This window comes from Mauremys mutica, chromosome 19, assembly GCF_020497125.1.
Source record: "Mauremys mutica isolate MM-2020 ecotype Southern chromosome 19, ASM2049712v1, whole genome shotgun sequence".
Lineage (NCBI taxonomy): Eukaryota > Metazoa > Chordata > Testudines > Geoemydidae > Mauremys > Mauremys mutica.
The window spans coordinates 10,584,526-10,610,054 of record NC_059090.1 but is presented as its reverse complement, the minus strand read 5'-3'; the positions used below and the strand labels follow the sequence as shown (position 1 = coordinate 10,610,054).

The 25,529-nt window shown below is 47.1% G+C and overlaps 1 protein-coding gene and 1 long non-coding RNA gene across 3 annotated transcripts in view; one reads left to right on the top strand and one right to left on the bottom strand.

Annotated features, from left to right (window-relative positions):
* Positions 1–940: 940 nt before the first annotated feature.
* Positions 941–24,625, top strand: LOC123352979. Its single transcript, XR_006574343.1, has 4 exons — positions 941–1,583; positions 4,647–4,795; positions 6,744–7,366; positions 22,419–24,625. It is a non-coding gene; the product is annotated as an uncharacterized LOC123352979 (long non-coding RNA).
* The window catches only part of SPNS2 (sphingolipid transporter 2), a 192,992-nt gene continuing 176,269 nt past the window's right edge, over positions 8,807–25,529 (bottom strand). For both annotated transcript variants that reach the window (XM_044993608.1, XR_006574340.1), the window contains 2 exons: positions 14,582–14,628; positions 8,807–12,377 (listed from right to left, as the gene is read on the bottom strand). In XM_044993608.1, the coding sequence (XP_044849543.1) occupies positions 14,586–14,628 (43 nt within the window). In that variant the 3' untranslated portion in view covers positions 8,807–12,377; positions 14,582–14,585. The remainder of the gene's footprint in view (positions 12,378–14,581; positions 14,629–25,529) is intronic.

The following is a 25,529-nucleotide window of genomic DNA, read 5'->3' as shown; positions in this document are numbered from 1 at the left end:
TGTCAGCCTTGCTCATCTGCCTCCCTCCCCACTGTACCTGAGCAATGCACCGCTTGAGCCACCCTGCGGTATCTCCCGTCCTCCTGCGTGTCCCAGAACAGCACCGCAGGGCCCCCTGCACTCGTGCTGGTTGCGTTCCATGGAAGTATTTGGCACCAGCCTCAACGGCAGAGGAGTGAGATCCCTGAGATTCATACCAGGCCACAACATCCCTTTCGGGGGCGGGGGTCCTCCTCTGATGTTATGCCCCCATCGCCTGGTTTGGATTTTACAGTGGGTGGGGGGGGGAGGTTTCAGTGAATGGTGAATCCACACCCCCTTTGCTTGCCAATTGTTCTGTAAGGAGAGGTTGTGAGTGATTTTTCTCCTCCCAGTGCACCAAGGAAGGAACAGCCAGTCTGCCCAGCTCCAGGAGGGCAGGAGCCGCCTTCAGGTGGCGCAGAGCTGTAGTCACCAATGACGTGAGTCACGCGGACCCTGGCGCTGATCGCCAGCTTCAGCAGAGAGGCTGGAGATCGACGCTGACAGGTTTGATGATGCCGTGGCTGGTGCAGGAGGTGGAGCAGGCTCCCGCAGGCCTGGGCTCAGCCTGTTAGTGCAGTGGGATGAAGGGAAACTTCTGTATCCCATGCTAGTGAATACACTGTGCGCCTTTGTCCATCTCTGGACTGTGCACAGAGGTTGAAGAGGCTGCTGCCGCTCAAGTAGCGAACAGGCTCATGCTCTTAGATCCAGGGGGCTGGGATCAGTCCCTGCCAATGACCTGTCTAGAGCCTCGCTCCAAAGCCGTGGCTGAGCCATGTTGCCTGGCCAGTGCTTGTGTGCTGGCTGCCTTGGTGGCCGACACACTGAGGATCGAACCGAAAGCAGGAGCGGCTGTGGCTGGAGCTAAAGAGCTGCAGCTCTGGAGCTGGGGCGGTTCCTGCTCTCTGTGGATCGGCACAGCGGGGACCTCAACACATGTTCCCCTGTGGGTTGCACGGGCACAGCTGCTGCTCACCCCGCCCGAGGGAATTCTGACTAGATAGGGTCTGACAGAGCTACTCAGGCTTTACTTCCAAGACCACTTGCTTTTAGGGTTTGAAGGGTCCCTGGTAACTTATCCATGGCTGTTCCTGGAGGGACTGAAATGGCCACCGGCTTAGCCTGCGGAACATCTGTGAGCCCTGTCTCCCTGACCGGGGAATATGGCCCAAAAAAAACCCCAAAACCTCCATATGCCTAAACTTCAGAGCAGGGTGATGACACACAGGGCACCCTCTGCCTCCTGGAATTAGGGGGGGCCAGCACCTTCCAAAGCCTCTGCCCTAATAAAGGGCCCCACGCTTCAGATGCCGTTCCAGACTCCTTGGAAGAGATGACTGGTGATAAATTGTGCAAATGCAGTGCCTGGCGGTCAGGGCCTGGCCTTTTTGATGATCTACCGATGCCCTAGATGGGACTGAGAGGGGTTTGAAGTTGTGTCTGTATCCACTGCTGATTTATTCTCTCCTTTAGGAACCTGCCACTGTTGGGGATTGGGATTTGCCATCGGTCCCGCTGCAGATTTTGGGAATAAAGCAGCACACAGGCTGGCAGCACAGGTGAGTGTGGGGGTGGCACTGAAAAGGGGAGTGAGGGGTGGAGTCTGGCTGAGCCGGCTCATTGTCCTCGTGCTCCGAAAGCTGCCCATGGCCAGTATTTTAAGCAGCAGTTCAGGTGCCTGATTGCAGTTAAAATGAGCCTTCCCGTAACTTGGTCTGCTGGCTCTGATGAGCCCGGAGCAGAGCCAGGCACGTGTTGTACTGGACTCTGTTTTTACACAGGCACGTTTGTATGTGGGTGTGGATTCTGCGGCCTGAGCGGGAGCCTCCTCGTGGGCCTGATCCTAAAAGGTGCTGTGCACAGCGACTCCCATTGATTTCAGTGGAGGGTCGCTGGTACCCGGTGCCTTTCAGGCCTGGACCCCATGTGTGTGTGTGTCCCCCAGGTACAGAGTGGGTGAACAAGAGCCTGGCGTGTTTTGAACAAGGGCCGGCGTTGCTCTTCAGTGGCTGGCTGGATTGGAGATCAAATCGCTCCTAGCAGCACTGAAGTGTTTCTAGGAGACTCCCCATCGCTCTTGCAAGGGACGACAGGGCAGAAATACGTAGGGCCAAATTCTGCTCTGTTGTGGTGGCTTTAGCACCTAGACCCCAAAGGGGAAGGGCCTGTCGTTGGCACCTGGCACTGTGGGGCCCTGCCCTGGCAGAGGCCTCTCCTAGAACAGAAATGTTGGACTCTGACCGGTTGGTGGTAAATGTAGCATAATGCCACAGAGGCTGGTTGAGTTACTCTGGACCTAGGCTGGGCATTTCCTCCTAGTGAGGAAGAGGCCAATGAAGAGAGAGGTACTAAGTTTCAATTCCTGTGCCCGCGATGTTCAGCTGCCTCTGTCTGTGGGATGGAGCGGATTGCAATTGGGCGGTGTTAGGCATTGGCCTCCGACAAGAGCAATCTGGTTTGGAGCAGAAGAGCTTGTGTGAAGTGTAGCGCGGTTGTAGTATGTTTAAGGCCATGTTTACACTATCAGGTATGTCGGCAAAACGTACATCCCTCAAGGGTGTGAATACCTTCTCCCGCCGACATAGCTACCGCCGCTCGGCGGGCATGGATTAGCATGTTAACGGGAGAGCTCTCGCCTGTCGGCACAGAGCGGCTCCACGAGATCTGACAGCGGCACAGCTGCATTGGTACAGCTGTGCCACTCTAAGCTCTCTAGTGTAGACATGGCCTTAGTCTTGGAGATTGTGTAGTTGGGATGGGGGCAGAAAATCCTTGTGGGTTCACCCAGGCCGTTGTGCTAGGATAACGACTCTGTTGCCTATTACACTGCCTGACGGAGCCTGGCTTTGATGTGCAGTGTATAGAAAGGCTTTTACTAATCCACCAAGTCCAATCTTGTTTCCCCGGCACTTAGTTGTGCCTTTCAACAATTGCAAAGGCTTCGTTTCACGTGGTTTCATGTCCTATCCATCGCCCAGTTTTCAGGAGACAGACGAGGTGTTGATTTTAATTAAGGCTTTTCTTTCTATCGGTGTTTCAACAATTCCAGGCAGACAAACTCAGTAGCTTTGAGAGCATAATGGGGTGAGTGCTGCAGGCTACTTCGGCAAGCAATAAAATCACACGGGGATCTGGACTCACTAAGGAGACGAACAGATCTGTAGTAAGTAATTATGTAGAGCAGCATCTGTGCGGAGTAACTGGGCTGTGGGTCTGAAGACAGCGCAGGAAAGAGAAGCTACAGCTGCCCTCCCAGTGTATTTGCCTTAGACTGCAGGGAGTGGGTTGGTGGATGGAGCAGGGCACCAGAAGCTGGGGCTGCAGGGTTCCCTTCCCAGCTCCGCTTCTACCTTAGGCAAGTCATTTCATGGTACTTCTGTCTGAAGTGATGGTTAGGTGACGACCTGCCTGGTGTTTCTGGGCCAGTGTCGATCTCCCAGCATGCTCAGTGGCTGCCTCCACCTCCCCACAAGACCCTGTGGAGGCAGGTTTGCCCAGTCCCGGGGCACTAGGGACTGGTGATTCCACGAGGAGCTCCCTTTTAGGGTGACCAGACAGCAAGTGTGAAAAATCGGGACAGGAGGTGGGGGGTAATAGGCGCCTATATAAGAAAAAGCCTCAACTATCGGGACTGTCCCTATAAAAATCAGGACATCTGGTCACTGTACTCCCTGTCAGAACTGCAGGTTCAAGTCCTGCTGGAGAATTTTAACAACAAAAAAGAGTGAATGGGAGCCAGAGGAGAGAGGAAGTTTGTGCTCCCAGCCATGCATGGAGTGAGGCAGCACAGGAGGGCTGATGCAGCAGGAACCAGTCTGGGGGTGGTAAGGAGGTCCCCCATTAGCAAAGTGAAGCAAATTAAAAATCCATGTGTCAAACACCCCAGGGCAGGGCCCAGCGTGGTCATTGAAGGGTGGGCGACAAGAGCATTGTGGGAGCATCTGCACCACGGTAGCTGCGATGGGCAGGGTTCCCCATCTGTGACTGAAGGAGTTGCATGGAGCCAGCACAGGTGGGGGCGATGCTGGCAGAGCCTGTGAAATGTGAGCAGCACTTCAGTGGGGATGGTTACCTCAAAAAACCAAAATTCTTAGTTCAGTGGCATTTTCCTTTGCATCCAGGACATGTTACGCTCCTCACTGGGCTGGGGGTGGAGGGGTGAGCTACATGGAAATGCAAGTTGTGGGTTTTAACAAACCCTCTGTGGCCAGTACACTCCTGGTCCTAATGACAGGGTGATGCACACATTCATTAACTATGCAGCTGCTTGTGCTTGGTTTGTTTAAATGAAGAAATGGTGTTTACATCTCCTAGGGAAAGCACATGGCAGCAGATGCAACAGCATTCAAGACTGTGCGTGTCACCCAACGTGGAGTAGTGGCAGGTGAATGGCATAGCATTTTGGGCAGGGTGGGGGCAGTGGCATTGCATAGCCAAGAACAATGCAGCTGTTTTACATGCACAAAGGCTCATTGCATAACTAAGAACAATGCAGCTGTTTTACATGCACAAAGGCTCAAATCCCTCCAGGGATAACTGGAACTTCTGACTCTTAATGGGTCTCTTTCTGGATTGCTCTTGGCTGGCAAGAAACTAACAGTAAGGTGTTGATTTGTTTTCAGCTGCTGCAGTTGTCAGTTGTGTACGGACTGCGCTGGGCCAGGCCCAGCCCTGCTGTGAAACCAACCCGGAGGAGGCACAGAGAGACGAGGACACGAATATGACCTGCTAGTTCAGAAACATTTTAACCAGGAGTGCAGCGTGGAAAATGGTGAGTGTTTTTCCGAGAGAAATTGGGAATAATCCTAGCAGATGCTTCCAGCGTCTCAGTCTCAGCCCTGGGGCTAGCTAGTCATTTGCACCCTGCTTAATGAAGCTCCCGATAAAGCAAAGATTGGAGGTGCTCTGGGGAGCTCCTAACCTCAGCAGGGGCAGGGTTTCAGCGCTGTTATCCCAAGGCCCAGTTTGGGACGCTTGCCAGGACCTTTGTGTAATCAGGGTTGATACTGACATGTGTACAGTGTTCAAAGGGTTAACCTTTGAAATAGAGAAGCCCTAGGGATAGAGAACAAGACTCTGTTAGTAAAAGCTAAAGCCAGTTTAGGCGTCTCTAAGAAACCTGGGGACTGGCCTGTTAGAGCAGGCGTAGCCAATCTGAGGCCTTGTGCCGTGATCCCAAGAGCTAAGGGTCTGAGTCCCCGGGGGAGGCCTGCTGCAGGAAGTGGCCAGATTGAACAAGTAGTTCAGGACTGGTGCTGAGCTGCAGGAGAAGGGAACATTTTGGATCAGTTTTGAAGCATCCAAAGCAAGACACTTTGGTGTCCCGGGCTCTTCGTTGTGTGGAGCCTGTTCTCTCTCTCTGCATCTGTCTACCTCGCTAACTGAACAAATAAGACTCGGGTATTACAATTCATACTGAGTGACTTCATAACCCTTGAGAAATCCCTGTTAGAGTTTTCCCCTGTATACTGTAATTGGTATTGCCACCAGTGCAGACTGATGGTTTGTGCAGCAGCTGGTAATTGTGGAGAGGGGTGAGGGAAGCTTAACGCCCTCCCTTCCTTAAGGCATTTGTTTAATTGTCACTTTGTGAGTAGTTTTCAATGAGTGAGATATTCTGAGTTCTTAGCAAAGGGCTTTGCTAGGGAACACAGGAGGCTGGAGTCATTTGCAGTGAAATGTGTATTGCAGTAGAGCCTAGAGGCCAGTGTGGTTGGGTCCCTGTTGTGCTAGCTGCTGTAGGGACGTAGTAAATGACAGTCATTCATAATGCGAGTAGGAACTCTGTGAATGAGACTTGGACTCCCAGAGAAAGAGCCTGTTGGCGTTTCCTCAGCAGATCCCATTCACAACGCAGGAGCGTTGCCCTCCATTGAAGGTGGCGTGAGTTGCAGGTGCTCAGCAGGTCTCAGGACCCTGGGTCTCTGTACCAGGAGTAATCCAGTAAATTGGGCTGTGGTCTGCATGTCTTATTGCAAAAGCCCTCGATCAATGCCTTGGAAAGCCCTCCAGGGCCAGCAGCAGAAGGGAAAAGGAGTGACTGAACTAACAGGGTAAAGGAGAGGAGTTGAGGTGCAGTGTCTAATCCAGTTGTAGTCTCCTCACTACTGGGGTGCAGGGCCTGCTAATGAGAGCACCATGTACCTCCTGCCACAGCCACACACACAAATGTGACCAGGAGAGCCATGCTGGGAGCTTTGGCTTCCAGCTAACTGGGCAAACACTGCTGCGGCGCCAAGTTCAACTGCAGGAGCATCTGAATGCATAAAAATTTGCTTCATCAAATCATTGGCACAGTCTGATCAAGCTGAATGCCTGATGCTCTCTGCCAACAGGAAATTACTGTATTTAAAGGGCGAGTCCTGTGCCACGAAGCTGCCCTGCCAATGGGACCTATGCTGTTCTGCTGCACATAGGGAAGGGGCGCTGGCATTTGTGTTGCATTCCCTGGTTGGCACAAGGGCTGGCAGCACAGTAGGGTGCAGTGGGATTGGCAGTGCATCAGCCTCTGCTGATGCTGTGTGAGGAACACTGGAGCTAACATCACTCCTCTTGGGCTGGGGGAGGACTCCCACCACCTGGGTATCTTCTCCTGCCCAGCCCAGCCACTCAGGCTGGGTGCTGCCAGGAGAGCTGCGCCCACTGTGTAGTTCAGCTGCATGTGTCACCGGTTTTAGGTTCTTGATAAGTTCAGCCCTCTTTTTGTGACTCATCCACAGGACAAATTGGAGCCATTCCTTAAAACCAGTGAAAGGTTTTGCCTCAGCAGCCCTGGAGATGGAAGTCCTTTATCCACAGAACAGATCCACCCCTGGGATTCTTCTGCACCTACCCCAGCTCTGGTCCCACGTGCTGCTCCACCCATTGCTGCACTATGGGGCCGTTCAGTCTCTGGGGTCCTTCGAACCTGGAGCCCTGTGCTGAGGCTGCCTGAGGTGGTACTTCTGTGAGGCAGATGAGTGCCTGGTCTCTGGACAACCCTCCACTGAGAGCACTGATTTCGCACGGGTCACCAGCTGAACACTGTGTTTACCAGCAGCCTGAAGAGGCTCTGTAGCCCCCTTACTCATCACCTGAGCTCTCCTCCCCGCTGTGTTTCCTTTCAGCCATTTAAGAAAAGGTTGATGCTACTCCAGCCAGAGATTCTCCCACTGGGAGCTGCTGTAACCACTGCACTCCTATCCAGCTCTACTTTCAATCTAAGGCAGCCCTGAGCATCTCTCTGGGACTGGCACCCCAGCATACTGCAATGGCCCCATCAGCAGTGCCTGAGTCAGAGCCTGCAGCTGCTCTGGCTGCCTGCCTGGAGGCCGGAGCCGCGACACAGACGAGAAGCCCGGAGGTATGTTTTAAATACTTTTATTTCTTAATTTACATAAAGGTAAAGATTTGGCTTTATTTCTCTTTATACTCTGAGATTGACAATCGGTTGCTCTTAAAAAATAAAATAGCCATTTGCTTCTGAAAGAAATCAGAAAACTATTTTATACTCCTGCCTTGTATAACAAGAAAACATACGATATACTCCCATACATCACATAGTAAAAGTGATTGCAAGTGCTGGTTTACAAAACAATAAAGCAAATAGAGAAGAAACCAAATAACTAGGATGGGCGGGGGGGAGTGAGACAGCCTTAGCGTTCCAGTCTATGTAGAGTTTATTTTTGTCTTACCCTGAGGTTTGACTGAGATTAGAGGATGCTGGCCCAGTACTTCAAGCTTCACTCAGGTAAGCAGTGGTGTAGCTTTTACCAAACCCAGCTATGTGAGTAAAGGCTACAGGATGTGAACACTTACTGGGTGTGGTTGCAGTGTTAAGTGTCTAGTTGTTGTCTTGTCCCCATTGCCCTCAGTTTTGCCTCCTGCTGTGCAAAAGCTCCCGTGGAGGTTGCACTGGCACGAGGTAAAATGCTTTTAAGATGAAGTGAAGTATAAGGAAGCTCTTGCAATCTGCTGTAACCATCTGGTTTTGCTGAAGGCACCCTGCAGCCTCCCCCGCTCTCTGTAACCTCTACCTCACCCATTCATGCAGAGCACCGTTACACTTAATATGGCAGGGTAACCACAGACGATTGCACTAAGGGAGCCGGTATCTTGCAGCAAAGCATCACAGGTGCTGAAATTAGGGATTTCAGAGGAGCACTGAGGGAGGAGGATGGACTTAACAGTAGTGTGGGCTACACCTGGACAAAAGGTACAGTGTATGCTTGCCAGTAGCATTGACCACCTCGCCGCAGGTGCTGTGTGCGTATAGGAAGGAAGGAGAGAGTTAGGCAGGCCCAACCCCACCTTCCATTCTGATTGTTTTCCCTGCTCTAAGGGGGGACAGGAGGGTTTACTAGACTATGCCCTAGTTATCAACAATGCAGTTTGTTTGGGGAGCCGGGGGAGTAAGAGGACAGTGGCCATACAGATGTTCCCAGGAACCATTTAAATTAAAGACTTAAGTCTAATGTACTGAACCATGTTTTGCTTACAGATAATCAACCCCAGCCTTGCTAATACATGAAGTCCCTTAAGGTCGATCTTTAATTATGGCCCCTCTAACACTTACACTGGGGTGTGTTTTCAAGCGGAGTTGATAGGCCACAAAAGGTAGGATTGTGGAGCTAACTTGCTTATGCTAAAGCTTTCTCTTCACGGTGGAAGTGATTTCATAAAAAACCCACCTCTCTGCAGATTTCAGAGACGGGTACATTGAGCTAGTTCTCTGTACAGAAATGAAAGGATCTACCATTCTACCTTCTCTCCCCATTATGCCAGCAACTGCAGCTACACACAAGGCAAGGCTAAACTTTTGCTGTGTGTGTGTTAAATAATAAGTCCACAGTTCGAGCTGTTAAGTGACAAGATCCCATTAAACAATTTGGATTGTGGTGCAAAACGTGATTCACCACATTCTCTGTTTCTGTATGACTTCTCCTGAGGCATTTCTGTGGGGAAAACTCATCATGGCTTTGTCAAAACTAACAACTAGAGACCCTGCCCTAGTAAACTCTGCATGTGGGAGAGGATGAGTCTAGTACTGCAGGGTAACACCAGAATACTGGAAATGGGGGTAGGGGTAGGGAAGAACATATTCATTGATACAGTGCCTCAGTCTCTCCAGTCTACAGCTGAAGAAACAAGCAGAGAGGTAGTGACTTGCCTGCAGTCCAAGTGGCAGAGCTGGGCTTGGACCCCCCACTCTTCCTGTCGACAGGAATATGCAGCCTCACAGAATGTTACAGCAGAAGGTAGGTTGTACCCAGCCACCTCCTCTTTAGTGTTTTCAAACCTCTCTTCTGAGGGTGGTTGGAAAGCTTCCCTTGACTTAGAGCTTTGTTACTGCCTGACCCCCTTTATCCGAATTATCTGGTTTCTTTCTAAGAGAATAAATATTTAATAGAAGCTCTAATAGAACAACGCTTGAAAAATTCCATCCTGGAATAGAAATATGTAGCTACAACTCACTCAAAAAATACCTTCATCTCTTCAGGTGGCTGAACATGGATCATGGTCTGTAACGGGGCAGTGACAGGCTTAGTATGGGGATTCCAAATTCCCTGCTCCTTCCCCTCCCTTAGTTCTCATGGCTTGCTGCTCTACCTCCTTGGTGCCAGGTCTCGTCCTCCAACTGGAGAAGAATTCAATCAATCACTGAAGGCTCGTTGATGGGGGGGGCAGACTGGAACTAATTCTCCATTTGCTTACATCGTGGCTGAACTGGGCCTTGTTTCATAGGAAGTGAGGTCGGCCCTTCCTACCAAGGAGATGAAGGTGTATTTTGGCTCTCTTTCCATTGCAAATTGATGGGAATAAAATCTCAGTAAATGCTGAAGTCCTGCTCTTGAGAAGTGCTCTAACTTTAAGACAAAGCACTTGAAATAATAATTTAGGAAATTCAGCTAATTTTCCCTTGGCCTCTGAGATCAAGTGACTAATTGTGGTTTGTTTTACATAACTTAACAGCAAACATCTTAAGGAGAAGCACAAAAAATTCACTTGTTTCTAACTCAGGCCTTTGGCTGCCAGACTGCAGCGTTGACATTTTCCCCAAGCAATGTTAACAACAGTACGAGATGGGAAATGAAGCATTGTTTTGAACTTGCTTTGGTTATTATTTTAGTGGCGCATTTGCTGCTCTCCTGAGGATGGGCCAGTAGTGGGGCTTCTGTCTCCAATTGTTTACTCAGCCTATAAGAAATACTTTTAAAGGGTGGGTTTTGGTTTTTTTAAGAGTATTTTAGTGAAAAGCAGCCTTTGCAGATGCATCCTATAAGGAGGAAACAAATATGGAAGTGCCCTATAGAATTCTCTAGCAAAACCTAACCACCCTTTAAACCTTATTGGCACAGTTTAGAAGAAATTAAAACAACATGGTGTGAGATTTGTTTTAGCACACAAGTAGGGGTCACTAACCTCTCTATTTAAGGTAACCCAGGCACTGCTAGTTTCTCTAGCATTACTGTTAGCCGGCGTGAAGGGCTTGTATTGCTCTCATTCCTTTGGTAGGTTATCCCAGATAAACCACCTCCTAGCCCCAACTACAGTTAACAGCTGGTCTTGTTAATTCCAAGGGGATTAACAACAGATATTTCTGGTCAGTCTGTTTTTTAAAAGGAATATTGTTAATGTGGCTGCTAACTGGAAGTATCTGCCCTCTCTCGTGTTTTCACTGCAGAGCACAGAAGTGAAAAGACAGGAAGCATTTTAAATTGGGGTGGACTCTGCATATATGACACCTGCATTAAGTAATCAGTCACTGCAGTGCTGCCTGAAAGGAGGAGACATTAATCAATGGCTCCAATGACAGCATAAACTAATCAGTGTTTTTGAGATTATTAAAACCATCCCAGGGTTGGTAATGCCTATGCTAATTTAGTATTGTTTCCAATCTAGCCCTGGTCAGAGTTTGAAAGGGTCTGAGGCCTACGTACATTTTACAGTGCTATGTAGGTAAATTTAGAGAAGTATAAGCCCAAACAGAAAAAGAAGGTGATTTGGCAATCTGATATTTTTCTGGTGCTGTTAGCACTTTGTTGCTCTCAGAGCTGTAATATGTTCCATGCTGGTGTAGTATAAATTTTATACTCGAATGTCAACTGCATGAAACAAGACCCTTGTTGAAACAAAATCAGCTAAGAGAGGCTCACTTCTTACTAACTCAGTTTAGATTAGTGTATTAAAAAGAAAATCCCAGTTGCATTTCTGTAAAGATCAAAGTGAACTTAAGTAATATAGGCGCTCCCATTGGAGGGAGCAAACCAGAACAGTAGGACAGTGGGGAGGGGAAATGGGGTGTGCATTGTTGGGTAGAAACAAAGCTTTATAACATCATAAATGTGCCTGAAAATACTGGAAAAAATTATTAGTATTTGCAACATGCCTAATGAACATTATATGCATGTAAACAAAGACAGACCATCACTGGCACATCAGGGCAGCAGTACCAGACTCCACATAAAGCAATTAATCTCTGGATTTTGGTATTCTGCAAACCTTCTACCTGGAACTGAAACTAAGTGTGTTAAACAAAACTGGAAGCCACCAGATATCACTGACCGTGGTTTTCCTGGCTCTTCTGTAACAATCCCAAAGAACATCTTGTGCAGGGAGAGATTTCTCCTCCCAGCTGCTCAGGAATAAGAGACGGATGTCCAGGCTAGCTCCTCCAGTACTCCCTTAAGCAGGATTGCTTGAAGGTCTGTGCCATACTTTCTGAATGTTCCCCTGGAGCCCTCTTGGGGATAGATGCTGCAACACAGTGGAAGCTTTCACATCCAGTACAGGTGCATGGGCCTTTCGAGATGCTCAGAGTTAAAATAGAGATTTGATAGAGTTGTATTTAATGTCTTTCATGAAGATAAAGCATCCTCTGACTTGTTTAAATAATAATTAAAGAAATCTGGGTTGAGCCTTCAATTTGTAAAGCTGTGATGTACAGAAAAGGTCCCCAGCTAGCATAGTCTCTGGCTAACGGAACTGGCAGCATTTAATAGGACGGAAGTTGCCCTGTATGCAACATAGACTTCTTCACTGGCTAAACCTAAAACTGTATACACAATGTACAGTCACACACAGGGGTAGTGTGGTGGTGGGCTCTTCGGACACTCAGCAATGTGGGGAAACCCTACACTATCCTTCGGCTTAGGAGCGCTGGTATCTAGGCCATCCCCATTCCTGTCTTTGACCCTGACCCAGCAGCTGGTTAGAGTGAAGTGATTAGTTTAGCACTCGATAAGACTCCAAATGCAGCCCAGAGCTGGAACTGTTCCTTGTGTCCAGTACTGGAGTTTCCTAGCAGGAGGTTGGAGTGGTGGTTGTGGGAGCTGGAGTCCACACAGCATTTCCTTCATCATCCATAATGTCAACTGTGAATAAAAGTGGGGGAGGGAGTCATTAGTGTGACAGGAGCTGTGTATGGCTCTATAAAGACAGGCACTGGTTCTGTTCTTCCCGTGAGCTTGGAAAACAAGCCCTACTCTTCACTCAAGAGGCCGATCCAAACAGATGAGGCCTCATCTATGGGCAAGTTGTACCGCTTTAATTATGCTGGTATAGTTAAAGCAGTACAGCCAGCCTACTGCGGGGTGCAGTTCTACTGGTGTAGTCTGTTCCCACAGGGGAAGGGAGAAATGCTGTACCACTATAAGGTACTATGTACTCACCTTACTAGAGCTATGCTAGGGCTTGTACTGGTATAACTAGAGAAGTTTAAAAAAAAAAAATCGCTCCTCTTCCCAAAATAGTTACACTGCCATGTAGACCAGTTCTGGCCTAGCAAGTTCATTGGTAATTTACTGCTGTGTAACCCACATCATTGCCAAGTACATGAAGAATAGGCAGTAGGAAAAACAAGGGAGTGGCAGTCTAGGTGCACTTAACCCTTCTGCAAACACAACAGTGGCACATTTGACATTCCCTCTGAAATCAGCCCATTATCTGTATCACAGGACAGCCAAGAAAGATGCTTGTCCGTAGCTTGAGGTTTTTCCAATGACTATTCCTCTTCAGATTAGAGCCTCACGCTTGTCTTTAGAGGGCACAAGAGCGTACGTGTGTCTTACATTGCTCAAAGACTAAAAATTAAATTTTACTAGGTGACGTGGAGTACTGAGCAAATTACACTAAAATTAGGAAGAAAAGGAAAAACGTAGAAAGAAACACACTATCTGTGTATTTGTAAATGGAGCAGATTTGATGTGAAAACGACTGAAAAACAAACTTTTCAAATTGCCACCCCTGCAGTCTGAGGGCCAAGCTGAGGATGATTATGCAACTGGAAAACTCAGCAATTCTGCCCCTAATGAAGATGAAATAGAACCCAACCACCTCCCTTCGCACCGCAGAGGTCAAGGGAGTAAAAGGCAACAAATTTATTTTAAGCAAGTGGCACCAGCAGTTTTGATACTGAATTCCCTGGTGAGTAGGGAAATCCCTTTTTTACATCACTATATGACCCTTCCCTTTCAAACTGCTCTAATGGGAAACATGTTAATGCCATTATAAGTAAGTCTTGCAATCAGTCTTTGATGATTCTTTAGCCATGTAAAAAAGCTGCTATTAACACCAACTTCATGCCATTTAAACTCCCAGCCCGGCGCATAAAAGGTATAAGCTTGCCTATTAAATGCTTAGATTCTACGTTCCCCCCATAGAAGCAACATATCTGCTGCAGTCAAGATTGTATTACATCAGTCCCCAAAAAAGGCCATTCTTAATTGTGCTATTTCATGAGGATTCTCCCAGTGCACTTAGTTTAAGAAAAATCTCCTTTTTTTAAACTTGCGTAATTAATTGTAGCCCCAGTCAAAACCCAGGAAGAGTTTATCCTGTGCTCCAAGCTGTAGTTCTGTGACTGGCAGCTAGCGATAAAACCAGTTGCTGCAAAATTGGAAAGTGTTATGACGTAGAGCTCCCCACTCTCCACCAGACCAGAAAACGAAGGTGGTGGTAAGTGGCACATGAGCTAGTTTAACAGCAGGGAAGGTGGGTGGGGGCTGAGAGGAATTTTATAGGCCCTTTCCTCACCGTGTTTGTTTATTGTAATCAAGGCAACACATCTACTTCTCAAACTACATCTCAGGCCATGCAAAACACAGGGGGTTGCGCAGGCCTCTCAGATGCCTTAGTCCCTTGCAATAAAATCACTACTTCGGGCAAAAAAAATGCAAGAGTCAGAGAGATCTGATGCACTGGGTTTTTTGCTCTTATGGGTAAGCAAGGCTGGAGGTAGATCTCATGTGGCTTTGCTTTGAAGGATTAGGTGGAATTTGCTCTTAGGAGGCTGTAACATAGGGTCTTGGGGGTGGGCAAATAGAGTAAAATGGAGAGAGTTTGCAGCTGGGGCTGCTTTGCTGTAATTATCAGAACCCAAAGTCACCTACTTTGCACTCTGTCATGTTCCTCACCCTTGCTCCCTGGAAGATGTATAGGGGAAACCTCCTAGTACACAGTGCAATCCCTCTGCCAACCTGCAGTGTCAGGAACTGGCATTTCTTCTCCAACGCCCAGCACACACGCAAGTCACCATTGTCATTAAGAAAAACATTTTGTGTTGGTTTTGGTCACTCACCGTCTCAGACTTTCACAGAGGCTGGTGGCATCATCAGTTGATTCACCCTGGATGGAGGGATGGAAAAAAATGTCAGATATAAACCACCACCACGGAGGTGTTAGAGCATCAGTTAGCCAAAAGAACACTACCTAAAATCTACTGTCCTGGCATTGAATTGCCACGGTCCATACTGTCAGTGCATCTGTTATTTCTTTCAGAGTGCTCAGTCTCTAAAGAGATAGGAAGCTAGTGTTCATTAGCAGCTGCACTGCAAACATAGCTCTTTCACGGTAGCGTCTGATGGTAATTCTGACAACCACTGGAACACATAAAGTAATGCCACTGATACTAATTGACAAGAACCCGGCAACCCTCCAAAGGCATTCAGAAATGTGGCAATTGTTTCCCTAAGCAGGGAACAAGGCTGTTTGTGCAGTAGCGGTTGCTTGGTGTCCTTTTGACTGACAACATAAATGTAAACAGCCACCACTGATAAAGGTAGTTAAAAAAGAAAAGTCATCTTTCAATCACTGGAGCTGAAAGACTCTCGGGGCTAGATCTAATCCACTAGACTGTGCAACTTCTGCTCAACAGCCCTGTTGTCTGTCCCAGTCAATGTAACTGTAGTGTAGACCGGGCTCAGATCTAAACCAGTCACTCATTCTGAAGCTATGCAGAACAGGTTAATTCTGCCAGTGCTTTATTCTCATCACAGAGTTTGCATGTGCATTGCTGGCAGGTGTACCAGGGACACTCAGGGCTAGTCTACACTTACCTGCCCGATCGACGCGGTGAGTTCGAACTAGCGCGTCTAATCTGGACGCGATAGTTCGAACTCCCTGCGCGCTCCGGTCGACTCCGGTACTCCACCACTGCAAACGGCGGTGGCAAAGTCAACCTTGGAGCCGCGGACTTCGATCCCGCGGCGTCTGGACGGGTAAGTAATTCGAACTAGGGTACTTCGAGTTCAGCTATGCTATTCACGTAACTGAACTTGCGTACCCTAGTTCGACCCCTGCCCTTAGTGTAGACCTGCCCTCAGAGTGCACCGCTTGTGCTGCTTATGTGCAGCATGTGAAGGGTTAAAATGTATCTTCTCCCTGTCTATCTTGGTTACTTCTATGGCCCCCATCACCATAGTATTTGAGCATCTCCATCTTTAACGTATTTATCCTCACGCTCCATTGTGAAGTACGGCAATGCTATTACCCCCCTACCCCCTTTTACAGATGGGGAACTGAGGCTCAGAGAGATTAAGTGTCTTGTTCAAGGTCACCTAGGAAGTCTGTGGCAGAGGAGGGAACTGAACCCAGGTCCTCACGTCTTACCCACTGGATCATCCCTCCATGGGGTTTTCTGCCTAATCTGCTAGGAACAGCTGGCTAGAACATGCCTGCTGTGCTGGCCACCTACATCCTAAGTATCCTTGGATTTCATCAGAACACCCAGGAGGCACTGGAAGGGCAGCAGTGAAGACTTACCAAAAGGGGGTGGAAATAAGGGCCAAAATGCTGCTAATTCCAAATTTTTCCAGTGGTAGTAAAATGTCCCCCCCAGACCTGAGCTGCCAGGATGCTGGAGGAGTATCCCAGACCTGAGGGGTCCCACTGGTCTAATAGTGATAAGCCCACGTTGAAGAGTTTGTCACTGCCCGTTTGGGAATATTTGCTGACTAAGCAGCTGTTCCTAAACTGTGTTATTTTCTCCCAAGGGAGGGAGATGGGAACCATTCTGTTATTTCCTCACAGGGAAGGAAAATCTTCCAAACTGCCTTTTAAGAACCGAAATTGGTGGGGGAGACTTTTTTTCCGGTTGTTTTCACTGTTATCTCCACCAGTCACAAATGAGTCCATGTCCCCACCTCCAATTTCTTCCATCTAGAAAACCCAAATATTTCTCCTAGATGTGATCAAGCAGATTTCATGATCTGTGACAGTATCTATAATTACAAACTATTCATAGAGCCATCTCTTTAATATTAGACTACATGCTCTGAAATTATGTATTAAATATTTAAGGTTGTAAAACAGATCTAATTTTGTTCTATCCATAGCAATGCCTAACATAGAAACTTCTGTAGGAAAAAGAGCTAATTTAATATACAGTTGCTGTGACCTTTTATGGGTTATTTTCTCTATGCAGCAGCCTCACTGAAAGGAGGCTGGGCAGTTTAAAAAAGGCTATCCTCCAATTTCCCTTTTAATCCAGACAGTGACCCGGCCAGCCAATGCACTACCCACTGCACCCCAAGATTTATCTATCATGCTAGCAGCTATACAAACACATAATATGGGACAGTCCCTGCCTCAGCTTCTCAAACAGCATTTGCTGCCAAAATCCTAGCGGAGAACCACATCTTCTCCTTCCCTAGGTTCAGGCAACCTTCCCTTTCTAGCCGCCCACTCCTCTTGTCCTCATTTAGGCTAAAGTTTTCAAAAGTGTCTTTAGTGGCTTGGGAGCCAAGCTGCCCCTTTCAAAAGTGACTTAGACAATTAGAAATCTAAGTCCCCTTGACTTTCCAAGGGATGTAGGTTCCAAAGGGCTGGAGGCACTTTGGAAAATGTTACCCTGCCTGTGCTTGTGACTTCCCAAACTGTAGGCTGCAGTATCACTGACTGAATTGAGGAGGAGCAGAAGGGAGAGAACACAATTGCTAGCTAGTACCTAGGGCCATTAGCAAGGATGAGACTGTGATATTTGTCAATGCTTCCCCAATCCTTTGACCAGTATGTTTCATGCACTGATTACATCTATAGTGCGCATGTTTTAGTATCTGACACATTTTCAAAATACCTCTTTTCGCAGTACCCAAATTAGAGCTATCGTTTTGCTACAAGGAGAGAGGGATATTAGGAAATAAATGCCCCAATTTTTACAGCTTTCTGTATCTAACATTAGTTCACTTATGAACACCAATAAAATCCCTTTACAGGGTTCCTTTTGCCCTGTGATGTTAACAGCAAAACCTCCTCAACCTTCACAATACTCAGAGCAGTGGTTCTCAACCAGGAGCACGCATACCCCTGGGGGGACCCCCTGGAAAACCTCTGCATACATCAACTCATCTAGATATTTGCCTAGTTTTACAACAGGCTATGTAAAAAGCACAAGTCAGTACAAACTAAAATTTCATACAGACAATGACTTGTTTATACTGCTCAATATACTATACACTGAAATGTAAGTACGATATTTATATTCCAATTGATTTATTTTATAATTGCATGGTAAAACTGAGAGAGCAATTTTTCAGCAATAGTGTGCTGAGACACTTTTGGGAGCAACTACATTTTTATGTCTGATTTTGTGAGCAAGTAGTTTTTAAGTGAGGTGAAACTTGGGGTACACAAAACAGCTCAGACTCCTGAAAGGGGTACAGTAGTCTGGAAAGGCTGAGATCTACTGATTTAGGGCCTTCAAATTCCATAACCCCCAATCTCCATTGACTGCAACTGGAGTGAAAATGCTAGAGCCCCAGACATACACAATGCAGGTTGGCATTAAGTTTTAGGACAGGTATCTGGCCATTTGAAACACACAATTCTCTGTGGTCAATTTCCTACTGAAATAGCGGCATCATGCAGAACATCCCTTAGAGCAGGGGTTCGCACAAGAAAAATTTTGGTGGCCTTAGAGTGCGGCCACAAACTCTTGCTGGCGGCTGCTCTGACAGTTTTTCTAAAATACTTTAGGAAAAACAAGTATGTACATACACATGTCCAAATCATTGTAATTTAAGTAGTGTTTTTTGCTGACTCCATCATAAAAATAATGTACAATTGTCTCTAGTCTTTACCGGACAGAACAGAAACAAAATAAGGTGCTTTGCATGATTTTGTCTTTTTTTGTTGTTTGTTTTGATTTTTTGATTTTTTTTTTTTAGACTTGCTAGCTAGTAAGTCTAGTGCTGTAAAAACTGATATTTGTATGCTTGTTAATTTCACTTTAAATGGCAGACTTACTATCTAGCTGAGAGGCAGTGAAAAGTGATATTAACAAACATACAAATATCGCTTTTCACAGCAGTCTTACTCAGCTCCGGCACAAGCTGGGCGACAAATTAAGCCCTGGATAGAGAGGTGGGTAGGGAGGCAGCGGGGCGCAGGGGTGATGGAGGGCTGAGGAAAGTGGTGGAGTCCAGAGACAATGGGGGGTTGGTTAGCCTGCAGCCGGGGGATGGAGACCCACAGCCAGAACCTGCCACCCCAGGGCGGACGCTGGAAGCCCAAGCCCCACTGCCCATGGGAAGGTGGGGAACTCAAATCAGTTGCCTGCTTCTCTGGTGTTTGTGGCTCCAGAGAGGGCTACAGGGCCCAACCTCTGCTGGTTGTAAAAGTGATGTGCCTAGAGGAACATCTGCAAAAAACCTACCTTTCTGTCCCACTCAAATGGTGCCTTTCTGCAGACACCAGTTACGTCCAAGAGAATTTCACCTAGTCTTTGGGAAGCACAAGCCTCCCCAAAAACACCACAGAAAACACCAATGTCACTATTTGTTTCATAAACACCAACACAGCTTTCAAAAGCTTTTGTCTGTTTGAATATATATAATAACCTACCTAAGGAGAAGATTTCTGAGACCAGAGGGTTCTTTAATCTAGCAGACCAAGGCGTAAGATCCAATTACTGAAAGCTGAAGCTAGACAAATGCAGACTAGAAATAAGGCACAATATTTGTTTTAAAACAGGGAGTGCCGTTAACCACCAGAACTACTTACAATACACAATAGCTAAACCAGAAGTTAAGCAGGAATTGTTGGTGAAATTCTCTGGCCTGTGTTACATGGGAGGTCAAACTAGATGACCATAATAGTCCTTTATGCCTTAAAAATGATGAAAAGCAAGTCTTTCCTTAAATGCTAGAGATAATTCATCTGCTCAGTTACTTTTCTTAAAGAACATTTATGCTTTTCTGCCCCAGAGCTTAGTTAGCAACATTCCCCCACCTTGTGTACGAGTGTGACTACAATTGCCTGCAGGTTCACTATTTAAGCCCAGCAGGGTCCAGCAGTCTGTGAACCCAGGCACTGGAACTCATGGAGTCAATTGCGTAGCGTTAACTTTGTAACACTACGTTTGAACCTGCCTGACAAAACCAGAGGCGAAGGATACACCACTCATAGCCGCCTCGTCTCGTGGGAATGCAGAGTGAATACGTATGTTGAAGAAAGCCCTATGAATCGGCAGAGGAACGGAACAAGCTAATTGTACAATGGCTCAGCTCATACTAACCAAAGGACCTGTACCCAGTGCACCTCGCTGGCTGAATGTCCAGGGTAGGAGTCTACTTTTGGGTTTCTTGATCTCGGACTGGCGCACACCAGGCTTGTATTCCAGGGGGATAGGCAATGGTGTCCGCTTAGTCCCCCGACAGTCCAAAAGGGACTAATTGCTAGTTGTGGCCATCCAGAAGGAAGGCAGGCAGAGACTCAAAGGGGAAGGAAGATGGGTCCCAGCATGGGGTGGGAATCTCCATGTAATCTGGGAGGAGTGCTCCCCCCCGTGGAGCAGAGTACCAGCACCCCCTCCCTGCCCCCCATTTACAAAGGGAGGTTCTAATGGGCTTTCCTGGACAAGGAATACAACAGGAAAAAACCTGAGCCATGGAACCAGCTCACTTACCATTGTGGTAACTGCAGGGAGCATGTGAAATGGGCACGTCCCTGTAGAAGCAGAGCACTGAGATAGCTGCACGTTAAGGTTTCGATCAACCCACCCTGAGTCAACTGCCTATCTGTTTTGTTTCCACAACTGATCTGGTAACATCAACAACTTCATAAACACGCTCGAAGTAGATTTAAAGCTAGTTGTTCTGCAAATCCTGTCCCAGCCTGTGATACAAACAGGTGGCCGTGGACTAAAAGACACATTCAGATTTTGTTAGGCATGGGCTGACCCTGCTTAGCTCACTCAGAACTCTGCTCGTACCCACAAGCTGTGCTCAATGCAGCGACAGCTGCTCACGCCTCTCATCATCATTCAGCCTCCACATAAATTACAAGCGCACGTCTGTACAGCACAGTCACGGAGACTGTGCCCAACTGAAATTTCACTGCACAGGGACTCACACCAACACTTCTCTTGGGTTTCACCACGTCCCCTGGAGGGCTCTGAGTCAGTCAGACCCAGTTAAATCCAACAAGTTTCACCTGATGTTGCATGTTGCCAAGCTGTCTACTGGGCCCAGGTTTGTTCAGAGGTTCTGCCCAGTATTGAAACAAGTCAGAAAAATCCCTGCATTTCCTTTAAAATTATTTTTTTAAAGAGCCCAAGGAGCAACAGAAACCAAATCAGCTGTCTGTCTATTGTACGGTGTTCTCTTCAGCAGCTCCCCACGGAGCGCTCTCGCCACAGCTGCACAGGGAACAAGCATTGGTCACAGCAACGCATCATCTTTATGTCAGTTGCCAGGCTCTTCTAGCCAATAGGAAAATGACAGCTCAGAGCCTCTAGCTCAACAATTCAGAGCTTCAGCTGCACGGTTTTTTCCATTCAACAACATACAGAGTCCTTTAAACACCTCCTTTAGCTCCTTCCATCCCCAAGGCAGGAGCGACCGTCCAGTGGTCAGGCTGGGACTCAGACTCAACTTTCTGCTCCACCAGAGACTCCCTGTATAATGAGCAAATCACTGTGTCTCTGTGCCTCAATTTCCCATCTGCAAAATGGGTCAAAGGGCACTTCTTTACCTCACAGGGTGCTGTGAGTCAACCCCATTCAAAATGGTGAGGACCTCAAACTATGGCAACAGGGGCCATATAAGTGCCCTGACCAGGACTTGAGAACCACCAAAGCAGAGGCTGCTTCCAGAGAGCCCCTGCCTGGCTTTACACCGACCCCAGTGCACTTTGGGAGTTTGGTCCATACGGTGTAGATACTCAAGCAGTGCAGAGGAGGGTAATACCAGGCATGGTGGTGTACCTCACTACAGAAGGTCAGTGCTTCGATTTCAAAGCTCCTGGTGACCTGGTACATTTACATGGGCATTGCATTCAAACTGCATCCAAGCGAGAATGCAGGGAAGGTGAATGGTGATGATACAGCAACAGAGAGAGGAGCCCAATGATTTGCAGGGGGAGGAGATGGAGAGTTAGTGCACAGCTAAAAATATTCCATCCAGTAACAATTTCCTGATGCATCATGACAGATTTTTCTAGCCTCTCAGGAACAGGATCTGTTTGATGCAGCAAAGGTCAATTTGCCAAGGGAAAAGACACTAACGATTAGACTGCTTAAAAATGTTAATGAACAAGTGGAGCTGGCTGTAGCTTGGTTTGGGGTGGGAATTGTTACTTTATTCAACTCTCCCTACTGCTTATCCATGAAATTCACCTCTGTGCAGATGGGCAGCACAAGGGCTAGACATACTTCAGCCCTCCAAAGAGGGAGCTAAAGTGGGAGGTCAGTAACGCACAGAGCTCCTGCTCGCCCTCAGCACGGAGGTGAATTTCACCCTAGGCATTCTGTAGCCCATCTCACAAAAGCACAGCCCTTTGGCGAGACGACAGTCTGAGCTGAGCTTCATTCTGGTGATGTCACGTGCTCCGCCAGCTGCCCTAAGAAATAAATTGGCTTAAATCCACTGTTTCTTCCTATATGTCAATGGCTTTATTGAATGGCTTCAGTAACCACGTACAGTAGTATTTTCCCTCTTCATTCAACTTTGTCCCTAAAAGCTGCACAGACTCCATTCAAGTTTTCCATCTGCAATATTTAATTCAGGTACTAAGCATATTTACTTAGAGGGAGAAATGCAAGCCAACTCTCTATGTTCCTTTGCTACAGAGATCTTAAGAGAGGGATAAGACTGGAATTGGGCAGGAAAGAATCCATAACTTTCCATTCTATTTTTCAGGCAGCAGGCGAACGGTTTTGAAGATGAATGGTTAACAGCACTCATTAGGTATCAAGGACCTGGAAGGAAATAAACTTCAAAGATAAGCCTATCATACTCCTCTGGGGCAGCAGGCTAATGTGAACCTTTAGAAAGTGCTATTGAAGCTGAAAATCTCTAAATCCTTCAAAACCTGCTGACAAAAAGTTTCTCTGTGCATGGACAATTCTACCTTGGTGACAGTACAGCTCCAGTGGAAGCATTCTGGCCTCACAGCCAACAGTTCTAGCGCCAAGCTTGACATGGGCTCATCCTGATCAATGAATTGCAGTATGGGAGGAGGACGATCTTTGTTTTGAGTGGAAGTGAGGAAGGGTTGTCCTGTGGATGCAACATTAAACTCTGGTTCCCATCTGCCTCTGCAGATAATTAAAGATTCCACTTTTTGATGCAATTCGGTTAAGAATGTACCTCATCCATGATATTTCTCTCCTGTATAGTCCAGAGGGTGCAGGTAAGGACAGCCAGCTAACGTGGTAACATCTGTTGTTATTGTCTGATCTAATAGCATGTAGAGAGACCTGAGTGCCTGACTGAATGTACCCCTTCCTTCAGCCTAACAGTCTGATCAGGATCTGACTAAGATGTTGGAAATCACTTACATTGGACTGAAGTCCAGTGCTTACGGCACTCTTTGATCCAGCATTGGGAGACACAAGGAAACAACTGTGGCCTCATTTCACTAGTGGGTGCAGTCTGGGTCACACCTCCAGACATTGTTAGTGGGGACAATAGAGTACCCTATAACCCAGCCCCACAACTCAGTAGAGTCTGCCTTACTGTGCATTTAATGCCTACTGTCCTGATTCAGAACGGGTGTAAGTGCATGCTTCTCCACTGATATCAGTTATGCCAGGTATAAATTAGCCCACTATTATTCTCTTGCCTTAATCATAAACATGTCATTCTTTATATGAACAAACGTTACCATCCTTTGGCAAAGTATTTAGAGTCTATGGTGGCATATTCATCCCATGACAGATGACGATGCTAGGCATCAGGAAATGGAACAGCAAGGCTGAGGTTTTCCATAATTTGCTCTTCTGGTTCCTTGTGTCAAGAAAGTCCCTGGACTGGAAGGCAGCCTCCTGTTCCACCATGCTAACCACCTGCCTGTGATCTGATAGGATTTCATATCTGTGCCAGTGCAACATTAGCAAAGAAACTGTCCTAGTACACACTTAAATCATAAGGATCTTCTAGCTAGATACAAAATCCATTATAACCCCTATGTATGCCAAGAACTGTCCCTCTGCAATGATACTGCAGTGTATATAATCTATTGAGAGAGATCAGGATTAACAGCGCTCAACAGTTACATAGCTCTTTGCAAACACAAATACTTAACAATGCTTGGGAGGCAGGCAAAATGCTCTTTATCCCTGTTTTACAGATGGCAGATTTGTATGGAGAACTTTGACTTCCTTAAGGCCAAAGAGAGGAGTTAGTGGCAGAGCCAGGATGAGGGCACCAGGGCATTTCTTAGGTCTCCCCTTCCTCTCAATTCAAGCTCAGGAAAATATTCTCTCCCCTCTGCAGCGCATCACACAATTGACTAGGAGCATCCTATGGAGTTTTCTTTTCTCAGCTGCATCAGGTATTCACGTTCCCCGCTGCGGGAGAGGACATTTGGGTGACTAGTCCTCACATGGAATTGATGGGCTTGGAGAGTCAAAGTCCTGCCTGTGTTTAGGATGCAGTTATAACTGCCAGTGCCAGCTGCCCCAGTCTTTCAGGCCTTACTCAAGCAAAGCTCCCATCACCTGCTGATTAGCTTGAGTGGTGCATTTCAAACACCACAGGACATTTACCTCCATAAGGGCTTCACTACTGGACCCAACATGTCTGAAACCAAATAATGCTAGAGGCAACCAAACCAGGCTTGGACGCCTTCCAAAATAACCTGCAGGAAATCAGGTTGATCACAGCAGTAAAACACCATGACACTTTTTTGACAGAAGACAGTCTTTTCCCAGCTGTATGGTGGAAAAAGCCTACTGCAGTGAGCTAGTTACTGTTCCCATCTCCCCTAATCCCAAACGGTCACGTTTCTGAATCTGTCAGCTTCCTTCGCCGTTCAGAATCGTGGCTGGGTAAATGGTTTAAAGCAATGGGGAGAAAAGCTGGCTTTTTACATTGATGGCAGAGACTAATAAACCCCCCTTCATCTCCCCGACATTCCATACAGAGCATTCTAATCCTCCAGCTCTTCCACTCCCTTTGGTATCCGTTCCCCACCCTCAGCCTTGTGCTGCTAATCCTGTTCTGCCCCCAGCACACACTGCTTGGCTCTCTCCTGCTTTCAAACCTTTCCCCTTCATGCAATCTTCCTTTCCATCAGTAATCCTCCAGGATCCTGAATTGTGGCCCTGCATCTTCCTCTTTGGTTGTCTTATCTTACTAAGACTGTAAGCTCTCCAGGGTCGGGAGTGCATCCTGTCTAGGTTGGGGGAGCATAGGGCACGTTATAGTGCCATGCAAACAGCTCTATTTTAGAGTGTAAGGCTGGGATTTGCAGTGGAACCCAGAGGAGTTAGGTGCTCAGTTTCCACTGAAGTCCAGTGGGTTTGGACTCCTAATTCCAATAGGCTTGTCAGAATATCACAGCCTAACTTTACTTGGGTAGGGACTATGCTTGAGATCTGCAAAGCTCACTAGGATTGAGCCACACAAGTTCCATTCTTTGGGGGATTTCAATCAGACACATTGCCCGTTTGTGGTGATGCTGTGCACTGTTAAACCCATGCTCGCAAGCGGCTTATGCCAACTGTGGGTGAACTGATCCTCAAAGATCCCTTTACGGGAGTTGTGTGGGTAAACCACCAAGTCAGCTTTGAAAAATCTCAACCTACAACCAGCACTGAGCACATCACATCCCTCTAAAGTGGGTAACTAGCTTCATCATCAAGGAGAATTCTTATGAGTTTGTCTTAAATTAATTTGCAGAAAAAAAACATTTTTCCCTTATGTAAAGGCTCACTAACATGTGGTATTAATTAAACAAAATGTACATATCAGCTAAACATTGCATACATCCTCTGTTGGGGGGACTATATCCTGCCCTGGCAGGAA